Here is a 20321-nt window from a genome sequence, read left to right as displayed (position 1 = left end):
TGTGTTAAATCGCTGAGCTGCTGAACTTGCAGACCAAAAGGTCCCAGATTCGAATTCGGGGAGCGGAGAGAGCGCCTGCTGTTAGCTCCAGCTTCTGCCAACCTAACAGTTCGAAAACATGCAAATATGAGGAGATCAATAGGTACTGCTCCGGTGGGAAGGTAACGGCGCTCCATGCAGTCATGCCGGCCACATGACCTTGGAGGTGTCTACGGACAACGCCAGCTCTTCGGCTTAGAAATGGAGATGAGCACCAACCCCCAGAGTTGGGCACGACTGAACTTAACGTCATGGGAAACCTTTACCAATTTAGTATAATAATATCTGCAAAAATCTTCAGTAGAAGACATTATTAGGTGGCAGCAGTCTTGAAAGTGTACAGTTCATCTGCTCTTCTTTAATGCTGATACGTAAGCCTGGTTCACAAAATGAAATGTTAGATATCCTGAGATGGCCAGTCGCTTGAGAGAACTGCTGCTTAGATGCAGAAAATCTAATTTTAAGTCAGGATTGGAAGAAATCAGTTTTTTTAATGCAAAATCAGATTTCACCATCTTCATAGAAAAATTAGTAAAGAAGGAATCTAGATAAAAATGTAAAGGATGCCATTTTGAATGTACTGTACTGGAAATTAATCTGAAATAACTCTTTGACATATACCTTCGAATGAAACTTATATATGCACCCTTGAATATCTTCTATTGAAATTTATACATACCCTTGAATTCTATTCAGATACTGTTAAAGATGATAGGTAAATAAAATATTCCTCAGTAGTAACTGAAATCATTAAATTTGAATCTCTTTAAAAGAGAGAACTGTTTTAAAAGAGTTTAATTTTGATCACAACATCCCTGGTGTTAGAATTGAGATCAACAGGAGTCAACAGCACTGGGTAGAGGAGCCAAGTTAGTATATGACTTCTGGGGCAGCAATGATGGTCAGAGAGCTTACTGAGTTCAAAGTAAAACCCAAGAGAATCCAGACTGTTGCATGACTTCTTACAAGTAGACTAGCACATTGCATCAAAGTAAACTGGTTTTTAGTTCAAAAACTGTTCTTCAGAGATTCAAGAAGGAGCAGCCTAAAGTCCAAGTTGGCATAGAATTGTCTGGGTTTTTGAAAGGTAACTTTGGCTTTTTACTTGATGATTAGAAAGCAAAACTATGCACAAAACAACTTCTTAATTACCTTGCTTGTTGTTCATTTTAGGAAATTTGGTTTTGGCTGAAAAGTCTTAACTGGGTTAGTGCAGGTCCAGTTTACTGAAGAAATTAACTCCAACACAAAAGACAGTCTTGTAACTGCATTTCATCTCACTTCTTAGACAGGCCACATATTCCTTAATTATGGCATGACACTGTAATATTTAAAGTTTTAGAGATAAAAAATCTTGGTTTGCTCATAATTTGAGCCCACCTTCTTTGTTGTTGTTTATTCCGGCTGTTCAGTCAAAGGCAAGCTAGCTCAGGAGTAAACAGATTTTGGTGGGATTTATTTATCTCTACTTAAAATGCATCAACTAGAGCCTGGATTGAAAAGTGGTCAGTTGAATGAATAAAATAAATAAAATAAATTTTTATTTATATACCACTCTATCTCCCCAAGAGGACTAGTATCAGCATCAGACTGATTTGCAGTAATAGTACTTCCACATCAAAACCCAGTCCTGGTTCCTCCATGCTTTCTTCATTTCATAAGTACAATTTAGGAAAGGACTGGTGAGTCTTTTTCTTGCTGCAGTTGTCTAAATCTATTGCAGTTCTAAAGTCTATTGTAGTACATCTAGTATCAAACTTTTTTTCTGTTGCTGAGGTAGCTTGCTTATCCTTCCACAGACACACACACACACACACACACAGAATATTTGGCTTAGATTGCAGCCTTTTTAGTTATTCGTTACAAAAGCTTCACACTGAAACACTTCCCTATATTTTACAAAATTGTGAGGTTTATACCAATAGGATCTTAAATACATTTGTGTGTACTAGCTCGCTCCCATATTTCAGTTGTAATTATGTTTTTGCCTAGGTCGGGTTGGCTAGTAATGATGGTAAGAATGGCTTGGGCTCCTTTTTGCCTTATTTTGGAAGTACTGATTTAACTTTCCTTTCCTCGACATCTGTGCAAGCAATGTAGCTAATAAATTACTGTGATTGGGATTAATTCATACAATTCTGACAATACAGCTATAGAGTTTCTCTCTACCAATGCAGGACATCCGCAGTTAAAGCATGCCCAACAAATGATCACCTGATCTCTGTTAAAGGGAGGAGGTGAAAGATGAATGGTCCTGTCCATTTAGAATACCTTTTGAGCCTTCAAAATTGATATTAAAAACAAGGAATTGGAGGAAGGGGAGGAGTTTCACCAATATAGCATTCTTCCAATCCCTCTGCTTTATTTACATCAGCCTTTCTAAACCTGCTAATTCCCATTATGATCATGCTGCATCTTAGAGGTCAGAGGCTAGGAAATGCCAAGCTATACAATTTTTCTTTACTGGAAAGATGTGTCTTGACTTTTTGTTTTGAGGATAAGCCCATAGTTGAACAGGAGCTTTAAAACTAGGCTTTGTTCCTAAAATTGCCCTCTTGTCAGTTTGGAGCCTGGATATTCAAGGTGATATAACTGGCTGCTTATATTCATGTATAAGTTGGCTTATGTATAAGTCAGGTTAGGGGCAAAAAAAAGGATGTTGATACATCAGTAAGTCAAATGCCATCCTGCAGAGAGGGGAAAGTACCAGTATTACATAAGGAACTAGCCATCCCTGGCTCCCATTGCCACCACTTTCTTGCCCAGATTTTTCAAAAGGCCTTTCATCACTCTACTCAGGGAATGAGGTAGTTCCTTTTTGATAAAAGTTAAAGTACAATATTTTTAAGAACAAAACAATGTCCTTCTCTGTGTAGAAGGGCTGAAGGCAAGAGCTTAATCCATCCTGGGAGAGCTGAAAAGAAGCAGTGACCTTCTCTGTTCTCTCAGTGTTCCTTTGAGGGGACGTGCCAGAGAGCTGCCATTTTCTTGTCCAGGCTTCCAAAAGGGCCAGAAGTGAAGCCATGGAAGAGAGAGTGAATGCTTCTTTCAGTTTCTCCTGGTATGAGGGACCTTCCAAACAGGGCCTATATCCCAGGATTTGATCCCAGGTTTTCTGCTATAAATTGGATTATATGAGCCCACACTGCCAGATAATCTGGGATAAACAGAAAACCTGGAATCAGATCTCAGGATATATGGCCTGTCTGGAAATGCCCTAAGTTCTTGTCCTTCACAGAAGGCTGTTGGTTCGTTTTTGAATTTTTGATAAGAGGTAAGGTACAGTACTTTCATTGACTGGTGAATGAACCAATTCAGGTTTTTGGGATCATTTTGTTTACTAAATTTGTTTGACGAATACATGAGCATAAACAGTATTACTGTCACTAAACATCTGAGCCCTAGAGGGTCAACCTGATGTCAATGCAATTTATCTGTATGGTTTTACATTGAAATCCAAGCTGGAATAATTCAGTATTTTATAGATATTTTTGTTCATTTATTTGATGTGCTAGCTTTCCTCTACATGTCAGTCCTTTCTCACCCCCCTCTCTCGCACACACGTTGATTATACCTAGTTAGGTTATTGGGTCAGATGTCACACTTCTGTCCAATGTGGCAGTGGATTGGGCAGAGCCATTTTTTAAGGTTTCCTAACTGAACTATTTTTTAATTGGAAATATTTTCTTTGCACTACCACCCTTCCTTGCCTGCCTCTTCATTATGAAACTTCTAAAACTTTCTAAGGGAGTCTCTTAAGGTGGATATTGCTCAACAGGAAGTAAAGAGGATTTTTAAAAATTAGATCAAGCACCTAATGCTTGACTGCTGATTCGGACCAGTTTAACTAGTTATTTGTATTCCATTCCACTTTTCACCTATGTTATTCAGGCTGCAACCACCTCTGCTGCCTCCAGGAGTCAAGGAAGCAAACATACATCTTTCAGGGTGTATGTGTCACCCTTTGAGCCAAATATAAAATATCTTATGGCTTTAATATTTGCATATTACTTTATTATAGAAATGAAGTAACAGTTAAATATAGGATACTTTAGATCAGAGTGCAGTCAAGCTCTACTCAAACTTATCTTCTACCCATCACATTTCATAATCAGTTTAATTAGGAGCTCCATATTCCATTTTTAAAACTTTAGCATTAGGGTTTCACATTTTAATCCAATGCTGGTCATCCACTAACAGAACTGGAAATGTAGGCAGGACAGATTTTTCTTCCTTCCTGTGGCTCCCCTAATTCTGCCCCAGAGAGTTGGAATATCCTCCAGCAGATGATGATGGGGTCATGCTTTTGGCTTTATGAGAAAGAGATTAAAAAGAAGACAAATTTCCATGGTGTAAGATTGAATTTAACCCACCGAGCATGATCTTGGATTTACCTGTTTTAAAAATGGCAAGTAATGCTATAATTTCAGAAAATTGACTTGGCAGGACTTCTTTTTTTTTGGACAGACAACCTCTTGTTAAAATATTTTGTGTATTTCAGAATTTGTAGGGAATCTATGTAATGTCAGTTGCTAATTTTTCAGGGCCCATTAGCACAAATCATTTGGTAAAATTTTTTTTTAGAAATGGGCAAGAATACATCCTCAAATGAACAGAAAGTTCTTGGCATCTGCAATTCAAAAGTGTTATTTTAAAAATACCATCCTGTCCATAAGATTAGATTATCTATATGAAAGGGAAATCACGAACACCTCTATTTGCATGCCTAATAAATGTCTACAAGAAATGGAATTAGAAAACAGTTGCAAATAAAGTAGCTGTTTTCATGCTGAGTTTAACATAATACCATAGCAAATTATTTTTAGTACAGCTTTTAAAATAGCAGTGAGAAACTTGGGAATAGAAAAGGAATGAAGTCCCTAACTCATCTTTGAGTACCAGATTTGCTTTTTAACTTTTGTGGTCGTTTGCTAAGGCATAGTAATACCAGCCATTAAAAAGTAAATGAAAGGCATTATGCGCTTCCCTTCCTATGCTACAGTTCCCATTTATTTTTCCAGTAAATTCAAAAATGTTGAGGCGTTAAGACCAGTGAAAAATTTCTAAACAATTTGGTGCACCAATCATGGAGAACTACAACTCAGCAATTGCTATTTCATTGTGGTTTGCAGCAGTCTTCAGTGGATACAGATTAAGGTAGTTGCACTTGATTCCACTGAGAAAAACTAGTCACCACAAATTGAAGGAGTTGACTGCAACATTATCTCCATCCAATCCAAAGTACAGTTCAGAATGTGTAGGTCATATGCAATTGTTAGTGTTTTGTGGATTTATCTCCTAATTGATGATTTAGTTAAGCAGTTAAGGATGATATGTGATGATGTTGGTTGCTTACCATTGGTTTAATTACTTGTCCACTGTAACTTACTAATAAGATACCTGCGTCTAGTAACGTGTGGCCTCTAACTGCTTCTTCTCTTCCTTCCTTTTTGTCACCCTGCAGTGTTCTGTGCCAAGGTCTTTGTGGCTAGGCTGCTCCAACCTGGTAGAGAGCATGTGCGCACTGAGATGCCTGCAGAGCATGCCCAGTGTCAGATGTCTCCAGGTGCCTTTCTTCTTTCTTGTTGTAAATGTGTTATGCGTATGCTGTGGTCACTGTTAAAATCTCTCTGGATTCTATTTAAATTGTTTAGTCTCATGAATGTTTTCTGTATGCTCCTCCATCAGTTCACATGGGAGCCCTCCTTAAGAGGACTCTGTATGATTCCAGTCATTCCAGTGCGAAAGTGGAAAGCATTTTGCTTGTCTATTATTATTATTATCATCATTATTATTGACAAATTTGAGTTGTAAATGAGGGTTGCATATTGCTTGTTTTTGAGTTCATTCACTGACTTTATGAGACAGATACGTTTTCAACAATACGTAAGCAAAATAAGGATTTTGTAAATCAATTTAATTCTGTTCTCAGGATTCTGACTGCTCAGTGCTCTCCCCACATACTTAGAGGGGGTTTCTGTAGTATTTAGTGAAAAGAGATAAATTGTACTTTCTTGCCAGTGTTAAATTGTGACAGCAGTATTAGCATAGTGTTGACCAATTCCATTGAGATAAACATATCTGTTTCTTATATACAGAAGACTCAAAATATTTACCAATAAAATTAGATCAGTTTTTTTCTAACAATTACAACTTTTACTTTATATAAGCAGCATGTGGCAGCAACTATAGTTCCTAATTCTGAATGAAATTATTTGACAAAATAGATGAACCAGGCGTATTCTTGGATATCAATATTTTGCAGTACAATTGTAGTTTGGAAAATGCCTGCTGATAGGCTGTAATATTTCTGCAGCATATTACTAAAGTTTTCTGTTACATTACATTGGTAAATCTTTGAGCGGTTAAAATTATGTAGCTATTTAAAATACGTTGTCTCACACTTGTTTCTGGCTGGATTCAAAACTTGGAATTAATTTTACAAATGAAACTAAGGGCATATTGCACAATGCTAGCACAGCAATAGTTCTTTAGGGCATTTGGACATTTTAAAGTATTTATAGATAAACCTTTGTGTTGATCTCACACACTTTCAGGAATGTGAGAAGGACCAACCACTGTTTTAACTCATATGCAATGCAGTTTGGAAACCCAACTATAAAAATGTATGCTCCTAAATAGTGTTTTGACACAGCACTGCAACTCAGCTCTCACCCCATATCACTGACATTCTTTTTCAGATGTTTTTCATTGAAACTTAAATCAGTGATGTTTTCAGAGAACTGTGGAATGTGATTTGACAGCGAATGATATTCAGTGCTTGATTTTACATGGTCATTGGTGATGTTGTATAAGTAGAATGGTAAACCTATTTTATTCTCCTCTGTATCATTCAGTTTACTGAATTAAAAGATCCAATAAGTTGCCAACCTAAGATATTGTCATAATGTCACAGAATAAGGGTTAAGAGTAGCAGTGATCATTTTCTTTCTCATTAACGTATTTGTATTTAAATCAATGACATATCTCTTTACTGAAACAACAGCCAACAATTGCGCTTTTCTCTTTTTCCTGTGCTGTTCTGGACATTGCCACTATGACCTTGCAGAATCATTTCTTTGGGTCCATGCTTGAAAGACTGCATGTTATTTGCCTTCCCTGCATGTCGACGGAAATCTATACATCATGATATCTGGCTTCTGACCCTTCATTGCAGTCATTCATATTATCTGCAAATACAATGTGTTTCCTTCTATGAGGTTTATGTTTCAGTTTAATCTCTTTTTTGCAGTAAGCTTTCTAGAAATGCTAGAAACAAGTAGTCACAATATCAAAGAGTGGTTGATTCTTATTTACTATAGTGTGTGTGTGTGTCCAGTTGATTGAATTATGTACTACTGAAAAGTCCATCTTTTGTACACTGTTTACATTGGTATTATACTTAAGTTGTATATAGAACAACATATGGGATACATGTTATAACTCAGGAATTCTTGAAAAAATGCAATTATTTCACAGTTCCTTGTGTTGACTTTCATACGAATGCCTTATCTAATCTAAATCTAATCTAATCTAGCTAAATCTAAATCCATAATAAAAGTGAAAACCCGTATGTGTGTATGTGGCACGATGTCCGTTCACACAGACAGCCTCCAGCCTCCACAAACAAGCTACACTTCCCACTGCTCAAAAGCTAGCAAGTCACTACTTTGCACTGACATTGAGATTACAGCGAGCACCATGAACATGTAGCCCAACCCCTGCCAATGTCCTCCCCAAACACTACAAACCACCACCCAAGGAATGCTTTCATTTGGGGACAATTTCATCCTACATTTTGCTATTTCTTCCACCACAGGCAGGCATCCCAAGGTTCTCCATTGCTGTGGAATTTGCATGACCCCACCTACTCCCCTTTCCTTTCCAATCTGTCTGCAAAACAAACAACAGAATTGAGCTGCAACTAAACTTACTGCAAGACTTTGGGAGATTGAAGTTGTAGTTTAGCCTGTATCAAGTCACACCATTGTGACTCCTACTGGGGAATTTATAGGAGTTATAGTTCACTTACATCCAGAACGCTATAAACCCAAACAATGATGGGTCTGGACCACATTTGCCATCCATACCTGATATGCCCAGATTTGAATACTGGGGGGTTTGGAGGGGAATTATCCTGGAGATTTGGGAGTAGTAGATACTGGGATTTATAGTTCACCTACAATTGAACCCCACCGATCATGGACCAGGACCAAACTTGGCACACAGGGTCCCCATAACCAATACAACATATTGGACAAGTTTGGGGGAAAGGGACTTATACTTCATCTGCATCCATAAAAACAGTGACCCCCATCGACAATGGACTGGGACTAGACTTCGCACACAGAAACCTCATGACCAACTGAGCATACTGCAGGGGTTTGTGGGAATGGGCCTTCATTCTGGGAGTTGTACTTCACCTATATCCAAAGACCACTGAACCCAGCCAATGATGGATCTGGACCATACTTGGCATACAGACCCAAAATAGCCAGCTTTGAATACTGGGAGGGTTTGGGGAAGATTGACCCATGATTCTGGAAATTGTAGTTCACCTACTCTAAACAGAATACATAACATTCAAAGACAAATAATGCCTTTTTCCAATAACCCGGGCATTGCCGGGTCCCCAAGCTAGTGTTTATATAAATTTTAAAATAAATGTAGATTCAAGTGGCCCAGGATTCAGGGCAGGCAAAAAACAAAACAAAACCCCTAAACCTTTTTATTTAGGTGGACTTTTGGTGATTGATTTTTGGAAAAAGTGACTTTTGATGCTCTATTTTTAAGTTAGTTGACCTTTAAACTGTTTTAATTCACTTGTGTTTTAATATAATACCTTTTGTATTTATTTATATATTTAAAAATATTTTGTGGACTATACTGAACCCTACCTTTGGGAGAAAGACAGGATATAAATCAAATAAATAAATGGTATTTTGTTGCATCACACAGAATGTTATTAGATATCTGGAGGGAGAACATACCATATTTTCTGATAACTTTTAGTGTTCCTTCTACTCTGATGTAACAACTGCTTTTCATTCGTCTCAGTGGACAAATCTTTCACGCCCCCCTCCCCCAAATGTATGTGGCTTCTTTGTGCACTTTTGTTTTTCCTAATCAGGTTTTGAAGCTTATCAGATGTTAACAGTTGTTATTATTGAATACAAGGCAGTTGGGAAAGGAAGTGCGTATTAGAACCCAAATGGTTATTTCATAAGTGTCTTGTCATTTGAATAAATCCAGTTTTGTTTGGATTTATTCCAAACATATAAATGCATGAGTATTTCCTTGAAATATGCAGAGATAGATTAATCAGTGGTACCTGGATTTATTAAACATGTCATTACTATCTTCATAAAACATACTGTAAAATGTGAGATTTCAGAAAGAATAAATGTGAGATTGTATTCATGAAAAACTGCCTTCCATTTTCAGGCTCATTCTCTGTCAAGGATTTTCTCCTCATTCTAATTAGCTTTGCAGTTAAGCTGTACGTTTGATCAGTATTTTTGGCTGTATTTTAGGAAGGATCTTTGTCTGTAAAACCTGTGAGTAAACGTAGTTTTATTGGCAATCATACAATAGATGACAGGCATGAAAAGTGTACAGTATGCCTTGTACAAGTGGGGTGATACATTCCTTAGTCTTCATGTGGATAAACTAAATAACAAATAAAGGCAAGCCCTATTGACATGAAGGACTTCTGACCCAATAATACCATCGAGTCAAACTGGAGGACCTAAAGAATGCCTGAAGAGGGCATATTTTATGGGACACGAATAACAGAACCTGTGGATACAGTTCCCAGAGGTGCAGAGGTCATACTCTATACCTGTATTAACAATTTATTGAAAGGATAAAAATTCCACCACTGTAACTTCACTGATACGCCTGTGGTTAGATGAATCCATGTTTAGATTATTATGTGCACTATTGCTGCAGTCTCGAATAGTGTAACATAGGTAGGAGGAGCTATTTTAGAAAGTAGGGAAATACAGTATATGTTTTATGAGCAAGAAAAGCTTATGTGACTGAAGTATTGCTTTTAAGACTATGATAATTCCATTGTGGTAGAGGTGAAGGTTGGGAATGTTTCTTGCAAACACTGAAGGTCATTGACAAGAATTGCTAATTGAAAGCAGATTGAACAGTAAAAGTGTTTCACTGTTTGGATGTTATAGTATATATTGGGATGAACAACCATTGAAAAGATTTAGTAATAACATGAAAAGGGACAACTTACTGACAAATGAATCAGGAAACAAAGATATTCTCTCTCCCCCCTCCCCCCCTCACACACACACACAATCTTACACGTCCTGCTCTCCCTTCCCATTTTCTCTTGCATTTCTTTGATGTCTATTGCCTGGTACAATAACAATGTGCTATATTCCTGTGACACAGCATAAATGCACCTGCTCGTGCCTTATTTTCTTCCATCATCTTAGTTTAATGCTGAAAGAAAGGAGGTGAACTCTGCTGGTGTAATGGTTTGCTCTGCTTCAAGTACATCTTTAAAAATAAGTGCAACATTAAGGAAACAGTCCACTGACTTTCATGGACTGGGAAAACTACAAACATGTTTAGCACAGAGCTTTGGTTGTACTCATTTCATAAGCTTTTACCCATGTGGCTTGGCTGTAGTGCCATTTTTCCTCACGCTGACAGTCAGCAGATGGCCAGAGCTTAATCTCTGCTTTCTGCAGAACGTAATAACTGCTTTCAGCAAGGAACCTGTGTTAAGAAAGGCCTTTGTTGGCAGTTCTGGAGTGTGGTTTCTGTCTTGGAGTATATAGTCAAGGGCTAGTGGAACCATTCATTTATTTCAACTTTACATTGTGTGCATCCGATTGGTGGCAATCATGAATATCTACATAGCTAAATGTAGGAACAGTCTCTGATTTGTGATTTGCAGTGGTGAATAGTGATTGTAGAGTTGCTAGTGTTGCTATGATGTATATGTATCTGTCTGTATCAATATTATTTGGGTTTTCCTTCCATGAATTTAAAGCATCGATCTCCTCCTTCCTATTTGCTACACATAGCAACTCTATGAGCTGGATTAGGCTGAGTCCCCATCTAAAACCCGTAAGGACAATGTAACATGGTGTTTGGAGGGTACATGGGTACCCAGTCATTGGGGTTGGTGGTGGTGTTGATGGCTAAGTTGTCAAAAACTATCACCATCCATGCTAAGTGGATTGTTGCCTAAAATTCTTATGAAAGTATTTGTATATTTTAAAAATGTAGGACATCTTGCCACCACAGATGTGGGTTCTAAGGTGGCAGATAAAGATAAAATAAAACTCCCTATGTGATGAATCTCAGTAAAATGTCTGTATATACTCATGTATATGTTGATCTAATGTATAAATTGAGGGCTGCTTTGGGAGTCAAAATTTGTCAAGGGGCCAAGAGAGGCAAAAGTACCTAGTCTTCCATAGTGGGGCAGCTGCTCCTGTTGACCACTGCAATTTCCTTGTCCAGGCATTCAAAAATACCAGAAGCAGTGCACGGCAGAGAGGTCGGTGATCCTGTTTAGATTCTCCTAGGATGGACTAAGGTGTGAGCTTTTGCCAGTCAAGAGCAGGGGATTGTTCCTTTTAAGCTAAGAGTTAAGGTAATACTCACATTGAATATGGATAAATTGACCCAGGTTTTTGGGTTGATTTTATAAAATTAATTTGTCAACTTATCCAGGAGTATATACAATAGTGGGTGGGATGAAGCACTTACTTAGGCGAGCCCTTGTAGTTCGAGGATGATTGTCTTCCATTTCTGTTGTCTGGGGGGGGGGGGTGTCCATAGGTGGCTGAAGAGAACTATTCTTGATCTGTATGTTCTACCACAGTGAGGACATTGGTTTCCAGACGGAAGGCAGTCCTGGTTAGGGTTGGCTTGATGGGCCTTCCTCTTGGCACGTTTCTCCCTTAAGCCCTCCATTCGTGCCTCTTTGAACTCTGCAGCACTGCTAGTCACAGCTGACCTCCAATTAGAGCGCTCAAGGGCCAGGGCTTCCCAGTTCTCAGTGTCTATGCCACAGTTTTTAAGGTTGGCTTTAAGCCCGTCTTTAAATCTCTTTTCCTGCCCACCAACATTACGTTTCCCGTTCTTGAGTTTGGAGTAGAGTAGCTGCTTTGGGAGATGGTGATCAGGCATTTGGACAACGTGGCCAGTCCAGCGGAGTTGATGGCGTAGGAGCATCGCTTCAATGCTGGTGGTCTTTGCTTCCTCAAGCACGCTGACATTTGTCCGCCTGTCTTCCCAAGAGATTTTCAGGATTTTTCTGAGGCAATGCTGATGGAAACGTTCTAGGAGTTGAGTGTGACGTCTGTAGACTGTCCACGTTTCGCAGACGTAGAGCAGGGTTGGGAGGAAAATGGCTTTGTAAACAAGCACCTTAGTATCTCTATGGATGAAGCACATAGACCAACTAAAATCTAGGCAACCTAAGCAAATGAAACTAAAATTCTGAGTTCTCCTTCTGAAAGACAGCTGTAGAAAGGGGCTTGTCTTTCCTGCCTTTAAAATACTTATTTCTTATTAAAGACATTTACAGAGGGCCTCAACCAGTGAGTTTGGGCAGGTTGGTATGGGAGGAGGCATTCCTCAAGGTATTTGGGTCATAAAGCTGTTATAAATCTAATTTAAAACCCTGAGCATCTCCTAATCCTGTCTCCAGTTCTGTCACTGATCCTGCCATCAGCCCAGTAATCCAGGAGCAGACAGCTCTGACATGTCTGGGGGACAGCATTCTGGCTCTGAGATCCTTTTGGGGGCACATGGGCTGCAAAATACAATTTCCTTTAAAAAAAACATTAGAAGTGGTCAGATGTATTCTTCTGCTTTGAATGAGTGGTATTTTGTATTATGTGAAACTGTGCAGGGGTGCTCTGTGACCTATTTGAAAGGTGAATCATCACCCTTGGAGTCTTCCAGCTTTTTCCTGGAGCCTTTCAGAAGAGGAAGCTCACCTTGTTTTTCAAGGAGAAGAGTCGAGAGGAGTTTGGAGTTGTACATGTTAATCACTACATTCAATATCTTACTAGTCTACATTATACCCCAGCCTCTGAACCCTTAATTGAAGATCATCTTTGAAAAGACATAGCTCACATCACATGTCTGGTCTGTTTTTGTGATACTGATAATGATGAAGGTTTGATGTTATTTCACATAAGGATCTATGGTATATGTGTGTGTTGCAATGAATAGAGGTGTTCTCTTGGAAGTGCATGTGTCATTCAACGCCACAATGTTGTCATACAATTTCTCATGTTCTGTCATATATTTTTTGCAAAAACCCATAAACTTCGCATTACTGTCTCTTTCAGATGTTTAATTGGATTATGTAATGTAGTTGTCAGGCTGAGTAAATCATGATCAATTTCATTAGTGTCAGGACAGTTACTCTTTGCACTTTTTCTGCCTTCGATAGAGATATTTAGGGGTAGCCATGTTGGCCGAGCAGCAAAATACAAGAAAAATCCAACTCTTAAAGCATAAAAATCTTGATGAAAGCTTTCAAAGCTTCACTGGCATCTTTGCCTGATGGAGAAGTTAGCTAAGTTTTCAAAGCTTGCATGACATATTTTATGCTTTGGAGGTAGCCCAATAAAGGTATCGCCATTTTGTGGATTTTACATCTGCGGTGAAGAGGGGTTTTTTTCTCTTATTTCAAAGGAATGTGTACAGACCAGACTGACAGCACAGTAATACTTTCTAGCGTAGGCAGTGAGAAGATAATGAAGAAACCAAGAAATCACACAGTTTTCTCCAACCAGAGCTTGGCAATGATTTGTTAAAATAACTTTGTCACCTCTAAATTGTTTTTAAAAGTTACAACAATATTGTATGTCATTATTTTACTCATTAAAGGATGATGCTAGCAGGTTGACTTACAATTTCTTATTTACATTATTGTTGTCAATTAATTTAGTGGCAGCAGTGGCCATGTCTGGCTATTTTTCGTAACCAGTACTGCTTTTTCTTAGCATTTAAGAGTAACATATTTGCAATGTGTTATTTACCATGAATGCATTCACTTATTTTTAAAAAAGAAATCATAGGAATTGTAAGTATTAACAATAATTGTCAAGTTAATGTGAATGTTTTAGCATCTCTATTAATGTTAAATTTTCCTAGGTTTGCCCCCTAACTTTGTCAGCTTCATTCAGCAGAGGGATTTCAAGGAGGAAAATAACAATGGAATGGGATGAAAGGGTTACTGTAGACTTACTATCTGCACATATAGTCTTCCCTTCACATTTGCAAATTTTGCTCTTGTTGATTAATATTCATGGATTGGATTAATACAGTTTCTCTAGGTCCTCCAGTGTGACTGTGGTCACCTTCCCCCATAGGGTAGCATTGGAAGATCTAAACATTTCTAGAATGTTCAAACTCTGGCAAAAGGTTAGTAGAAGTGCATTGGAAAACTCGCATTTTCTAGGGGGCTGGTCTCTCAAGTAAAAAAAAAAAAGTGTTTTTCTTAATTTATGGTTTTTTTCACTTTTGTGGGAGCCTGCATCCCTAACCCCAGCAAATGTGGAAGGCTGGCTAATTCCAAGGTTTGGGCCTAAATACGTATGATATGTCCTGTACTAGCTGGTTGAGCTATAATATTTAAAGTGGGAAAGTTATCTTGTAAACCTAGATAGATGGCAAAATTCCCAACTGGAGATACACACATTGACATGCAAAGTGATTTCAACAGTAGAGAACCTCATGTTTGTGATTTGATCAATGGACTATGATTCTGGAGACCATGGAAACCCACTGAGTGGTCTTGAACAAGTTTTGCAAAGTCTCAGCTCCAGAAAATCCTGTAATAGTCACTTTAGGGTACCCTAGCATCTGTAGAAGACTTCTGCTTTCAAATAAGTCAAGAAACTTACTTGAAAGTTACATAACAATCTTGGCTTAAAACTTTTCAGACTACCAAAGTTTTTATTTCCTTTTCCTTCTTTTTGTCATTGAAGTGTATCTGCTCTTCTGTGGCATTTCAAATTTAGACTGCACGCCATGTGGGCAGCAATTCTTGAGTATTCCTAGTTTTGTGTATTGCTTAGCCACTTTAGTGTTAAACAAGTCCTTTAAAATTGTTAAGTCAACCATTTTGGGAATTATGTTCAATGTAGAGAGTTAATGTGAGCTTTGAAATGTAAGTGTGAGTGGAACTGAGAGGTGAGGAGTGAAAACCTGCTATTCTACCTTACAGTTTGCTTGGTGCCCCACTGACCTACATTTGTGTAGTAATTGTGCACCAAAACTAGGTCACTTCTCTTTCAATTCTTACTTCATTGTCCCATTTGGATTGTATGAGCTCTCCTGCATTTATGTTTGGCTTATTTCTGTTTTGTTTTTATTACGTATATAACCTCCAGAGATATTTTCTAACCAGATGCTTGCTTTTACCGGAAAGCAGAAGACATTCCTTTGCAGATGCTGTGGTACCAGAAAATAATTCAAGCATGATATTTAATCTTCATTGAATTTAGCAAACATTGAATCTTGATTGATGATACTGGAGAAAAATACATTAGGTCTCTTAAAGCCCTCTCTATAATATAGTGTTTTCCGGATTTGTGGGACACCAATGCCAATAAACCTCAGGAATGTTTACAGTTGTAATCTTCATTGTATCAGCTTGGGGGATGCTTCAAGTTGAGTAAATAAGCCCTTGGAAAAGTTACTTTTAAGTATAATTCCCAGAATACCCCATTCAGCATGTCCAAAAAAGTAACTTTTCCAAGTCCCGATAGAGATAGTACTGGATTTAGACTTGGGAAAGATGAGATGGAATTCCCATGGAAACCTTTCAGCATGAAGATAAAATGGAAGAAAAAGATTAACTGAATCTTTCAAAGAGATGTTGTGATTTAGATATAATAAACTGTCTAGTGAAACAGTAGTTGAAAAGATGGCATATTCTCTGAATTTAAGAGGCTTCAGGTCTTTTTCTCACCTTTCTCAAATACTAAATCTATGTTCTGTAAGAAAGCTTTAGATTCCATCTCTCCCTCTTATTTGCTTTAGAAATTTGATGCATTAACAGTAGGGCTGTCTATATGCACTTGTCTTGTGCCTTAGAGCAGGAGTCCTCAAACGTTTTAAGCAGAGGACCGATCCACAATCGGCCCTCTGTTGAGGAGCTGAATTATCATTTGAAAAAAAACCCCGAACAAATTCCTATGCACACTGCACATGTCTTATTTGTAGTGCAAAACAACAACAACAACAACAACAACAAAAATGAAAGAACAATACAATATTTAAAAATAAGAACAATTTTAACCAACATAAACCTATCAGGATTTCAATGGAAAGTGTTGGCTTGATTCTGGCCAATGAGATAGTCAAGTTAATTAGGATTGTTGTTGTTGTGTTCCTTCAAGTCATTTCAGACTTTGGGCGAGCCTAAGTCTTAAAACTTAGGGTGAGGGCCAGGTAAATGACCTTGGAGGGCCGCATCCAGCCCATGGGCCTTAGTTTGGGGACCCCTGCTTTAGAGGCTTGTTGAATGGTGAAATTTATAAAATATTTTAATTGAATCTGATGAAATGGTCATAATTGTTCCGCCTGCTTTAGTGCTGGTGATGTTGGTGGGGTGGTCTTGTTGCTTTCAAGAATACAATTGCCATGAGACCTTTCCTTCTAGGAAAGGCTTACAACTGAGAAGTCACTATTGAGTGAGAATGAGGTCTCTTTCATGCTACACAAGATGGACTGAGGATTAGAGAGATAAATGAGATTGAGTTCCATCATCACCTTGAAGGCAAAAGCAGGGAGTTGGCAGCAAAAGGATAGAGACTGAGGATCTGACTGACAAAGAAAAGTGCCGAAAGTGCCACCTTGAAGTTGAAAGTGCATGGCTGGTGGGATAAAGTTTCGGTTTCCTGCCACTTTACAGATTCTCAGTCTCTCTCCAACCACACAGCTCTTACAAAACACAAATAGCAAATGAGAGGAAAGATTTGGAGAGAGATACAAGCACACTCACAAAGGGTAAAGAAATGACTCATGTGCAGGCCAGGCGCAAGGTATTTTGTATATGCAAATACAAGTTTTCCAAAATTCCAAAATACAGAACTCTTCTGATCCCAAACATGTTTTGGATAAGGGATATGCAAGCTGTATTCTGTAGGATGCAGCTGTGGGGGTTAAAGTGGACTTATATAATCGTGTAATGTGAAGGAACTATGCAAGGTAAGGAATTTGTATGCCTGTTTTCCGTTTAGTAATCACATAATTAAGATTGGCCAACAGCTATACCACCTCTTTTTAAAGCAAGGAATCTGAACTTTTTTTAAAAAAAACCATGACACCCTGGATTTTTTTTATTTAAGGAAAAATGAGACTATTTTTTAAAGAGATCCCAAAGTTCTTGAAATTTCTACTCTCTAAATCAGGATATTAATGTCTTTTTAATCTGGTATATTTACGTTCTAATACAGAAGAGGCTTCTCTATAAATGTATGAGTTTTATTTGTTAATTGGATTTCTTGCAAAATATAATAGGATTACCATTTTGCTTTTTGGCTTGGTGGCTTTATACTAGATGGTTAGGTTTTGTCTTGTAGTCCAGAGATTAATCTTCCTCTACACCTTACTCCTGACCCATTCTCCCCCCCCCCCCTCCAAATTTTCATTTTGTTGCATGAAATGTTATTGGTTGTAAGTGTGCTAACATGTAACATGCATGTTTAGAACCTGTTACTGGTGAATGAACACTGCATAAATAAAATAACTACTTTTAAAATTTAAAAATAAAGTTATATTTATTTGAAATGGGATTATTGTATTAATTTTATGTTATTGGTTTGTTAACTATTGAATATACAGGGTTGTTGTATGTCTTTCGGGCTGTGTGGCCATGTTCCAGAAGTATTCTCTCCTGACATTTCGCCTACATCTATGGCAGGCATCCTCAGAGGTTGTGAGGTTGTTTGCTCACAACCTCTGAGGATGCCTGCCATAGATGTGGGCGAAACGTCAGGAGAGAATACTTCTGGAACATGGCCACACAGCCCAAAAGACATACAACAACCCTGTGATCCCGGCCATGAAAGCCTTCGACAACATTTTGAATATACATTTAAAGAAATAGTTGTTTATCAAATAGATTGGCAAATGAACTAAAAAAAGCTAATACTGCAAAGCCACCAGATCCCATCTGTTTTTGGAAGAGAAGCAGGTTAGTCCTTAGTTAGTACTTGGGAGACTGCCAAGAAATAGCAGGTGATGTAGGTTATATTTCATAGGAAGGCAGAGGCAAAACAGCCTCTGAATGGTTATCAAAAGTGAACAGGAGACTTGAAAGCACACACAGTATGATGCCCATAATTTTACATCCCCACACCTACAAAACATCTCTCTGGGAATCCTCCAGATAATTTTGTGGTAGGGTCAGCCAGGGCCTGCAGCCTAGCACCAAGTAAGAAACTTTACTCGGAGCTTGGCTGCAGGCCCTGGGGGGCGTGCGGTTTGGGCCTATACATCACACTTGCAATGCATGTAAGCCCAAACTGCCCACACCTGCCTTTGTGCTTGCACGGTTCCGGAGCAAGGCTCCCAACAAACATGATGGAGGGCAAGCTGCCAGCGACCAGCCCCGTGCCAAGGATCCCACTGTGGGTCTGCTGCTAGACCTTAGCAGTGGCGCAAGGTAGGTGTCCCTGGGTGCAATCCCTTCTCTATAACTTTGATTCTCAAAGGCAGGCTTGGAGCCGGTACCCGCTCCTGCCTGCTTTCATGTTGGGTTTATTTTCGTACTGGGAGGGGCCTTTCCGTTCTGTGCCTCCGAAGGAATGAAATAAACAGATGAAACGGGAAAAACGAATTTTGTGCACATGACTAATGTGAATCATTTTGTATTGCTGTAAAATTTACCTTGAGAAATATTCAGCAGAACAGAATTCCTTGTCTTTTCAGAAGGTGGCAGCAATTTAGTGCATATCTGACAGGAAGTGTACCTAACTCCAATGCAGAGTTGTGACAAAGTTAGAAGACACCCCCCACTCCCCACCTTGATTTGAGTTGGTGCTGCCAAAAGTGGTCTAGCATGACATCTGTAGTAGTAGATAATCAAGGGCAATTGTTTTCTAGCATTGTATTAAAATTGCACTTTGTAAATATTAAGCACATTAACATTTTTTGCTAGTATTCAATGTTGGCTTTTGAAAGCAGAAGATACTTGCATTGGTTTGTGGTGTTTGGAAGGCTGCGATGTGCAGTAATTGTGAGTAGGAATTAAATAGAAGTACTTTATGTGGAAACACAGAAAAACTTCTGATTCTTTGTTGACAGCTTAATGTTTCTAATCAATTCTATTGAAATGTTTGAACTTAGAGGCAATTTAATGGAAGCGAAAGCCAAGTAAGCTATCTACCTACCTACCTACCCTGTTTCCCCTAAAATAAGACATCCCCAAAAAATAAGACCTAGTAGAGGTTTTGCTGAATTGCTAAATATAAGGCCTCCCCCGAAAGTAAGACCTAGCAAAGTTTTTGTTTGGAAACATGCCCACCAAACAGAACATTACAGCCTGCAGGATCAGTAAACATATGTACCATAGATTGTTGTACATGGGAATAATGGTAGTAACAAGAAATTATTGATAGGATTCACAGTTTGGTTATGCTGGTTTGTGATGACAACTACTGTACAGTATATAATCAATGTTCATTTTTTTTGTTCAACAATAAATGTGAATTCTTCCTCATGGAAAAAATAAGACATCCCCTGAAAATAAGACCTAGCACATCTTTGGGAGCAAAAATTAATATAAGACACTGTCTTATTTTTGGGGAAACACGGTATCTACCTACCTATCTAGTACCTACCTACGTCCTATAATTCCATTCTTTTGCAAAATACTTCTTTCTCTTCATATTTCCCTCTGTGGGTGCTCTGCCTGCTGCATTTCAAGTAATAATAATAATAAAGACGTATTGGCTGACTACAAAGAAGTTACAACTACAACACTACTTGGTTGGCTTTCACTCTGTGGAGAAACTCAGCCAGTAGCCACCAGAACCTCTGCAAACTGCATTCCAAGTAATAAATATAATAACAATAATAACAGCATACTATTGGCTGACTTGCCAGCAGCAGTACATAGAGCAACACTACTTAGTTGGACTAAACTCTGTGGAGAAACTTTCTGAATAAGTGAGGTTGATGATGACCTGCTCTGAACCTCTAAAACTTAAAGTAATATGCTCCAAAAACGTTTTTTTCCTCCCAATCATGGCTGAATTTTCCACCATACATTT

The 20321-nt window shown here is 38.4% G+C and overlaps 1 protein-coding gene across 4 annotated transcripts in view; it reads left to right on the top strand.

The window, feature by feature from the left end:
- fbxw11 (F-box and WD repeat domain containing 11) overlaps nt 1–20321 on the top strand; it is a 95231-nt gene that overhangs the window by 25956 nt on the left and 48954 nt on the right. For 2 of the 4 annotated variants that reach the window (XM_008115329.3, XM_062958076.1), the window contains one exon: nt 5504–5605. The exons of the other annotated variants lie outside the window; for them this stretch is intronic. In XM_008115329.3, the coding sequence (XP_008113536.2) occupies nt 5504–5605 (102 nt within the window). The remainder of the gene's footprint in view (nt 1–5503; nt 5606–20321) is intronic. 4 annotated transcript variants of the gene reach the window in all.

Source organism: Anolis carolinensis, chromosome 1 (assembly GCF_035594765.1).
Source record: "Anolis carolinensis isolate JA03-04 chromosome 1, rAnoCar3.1.pri, whole genome shotgun sequence".
NCBI classification, from domain to species: Eukaryota; Metazoa; Chordata; class Lepidosauria; order Squamata; family Dactyloidae; genus Anolis; species Anolis carolinensis.
The sequence above is the reverse complement of the archived record's forward strand: the minus strand, read 5'-3'. Positions and strand labels throughout refer to the sequence as shown.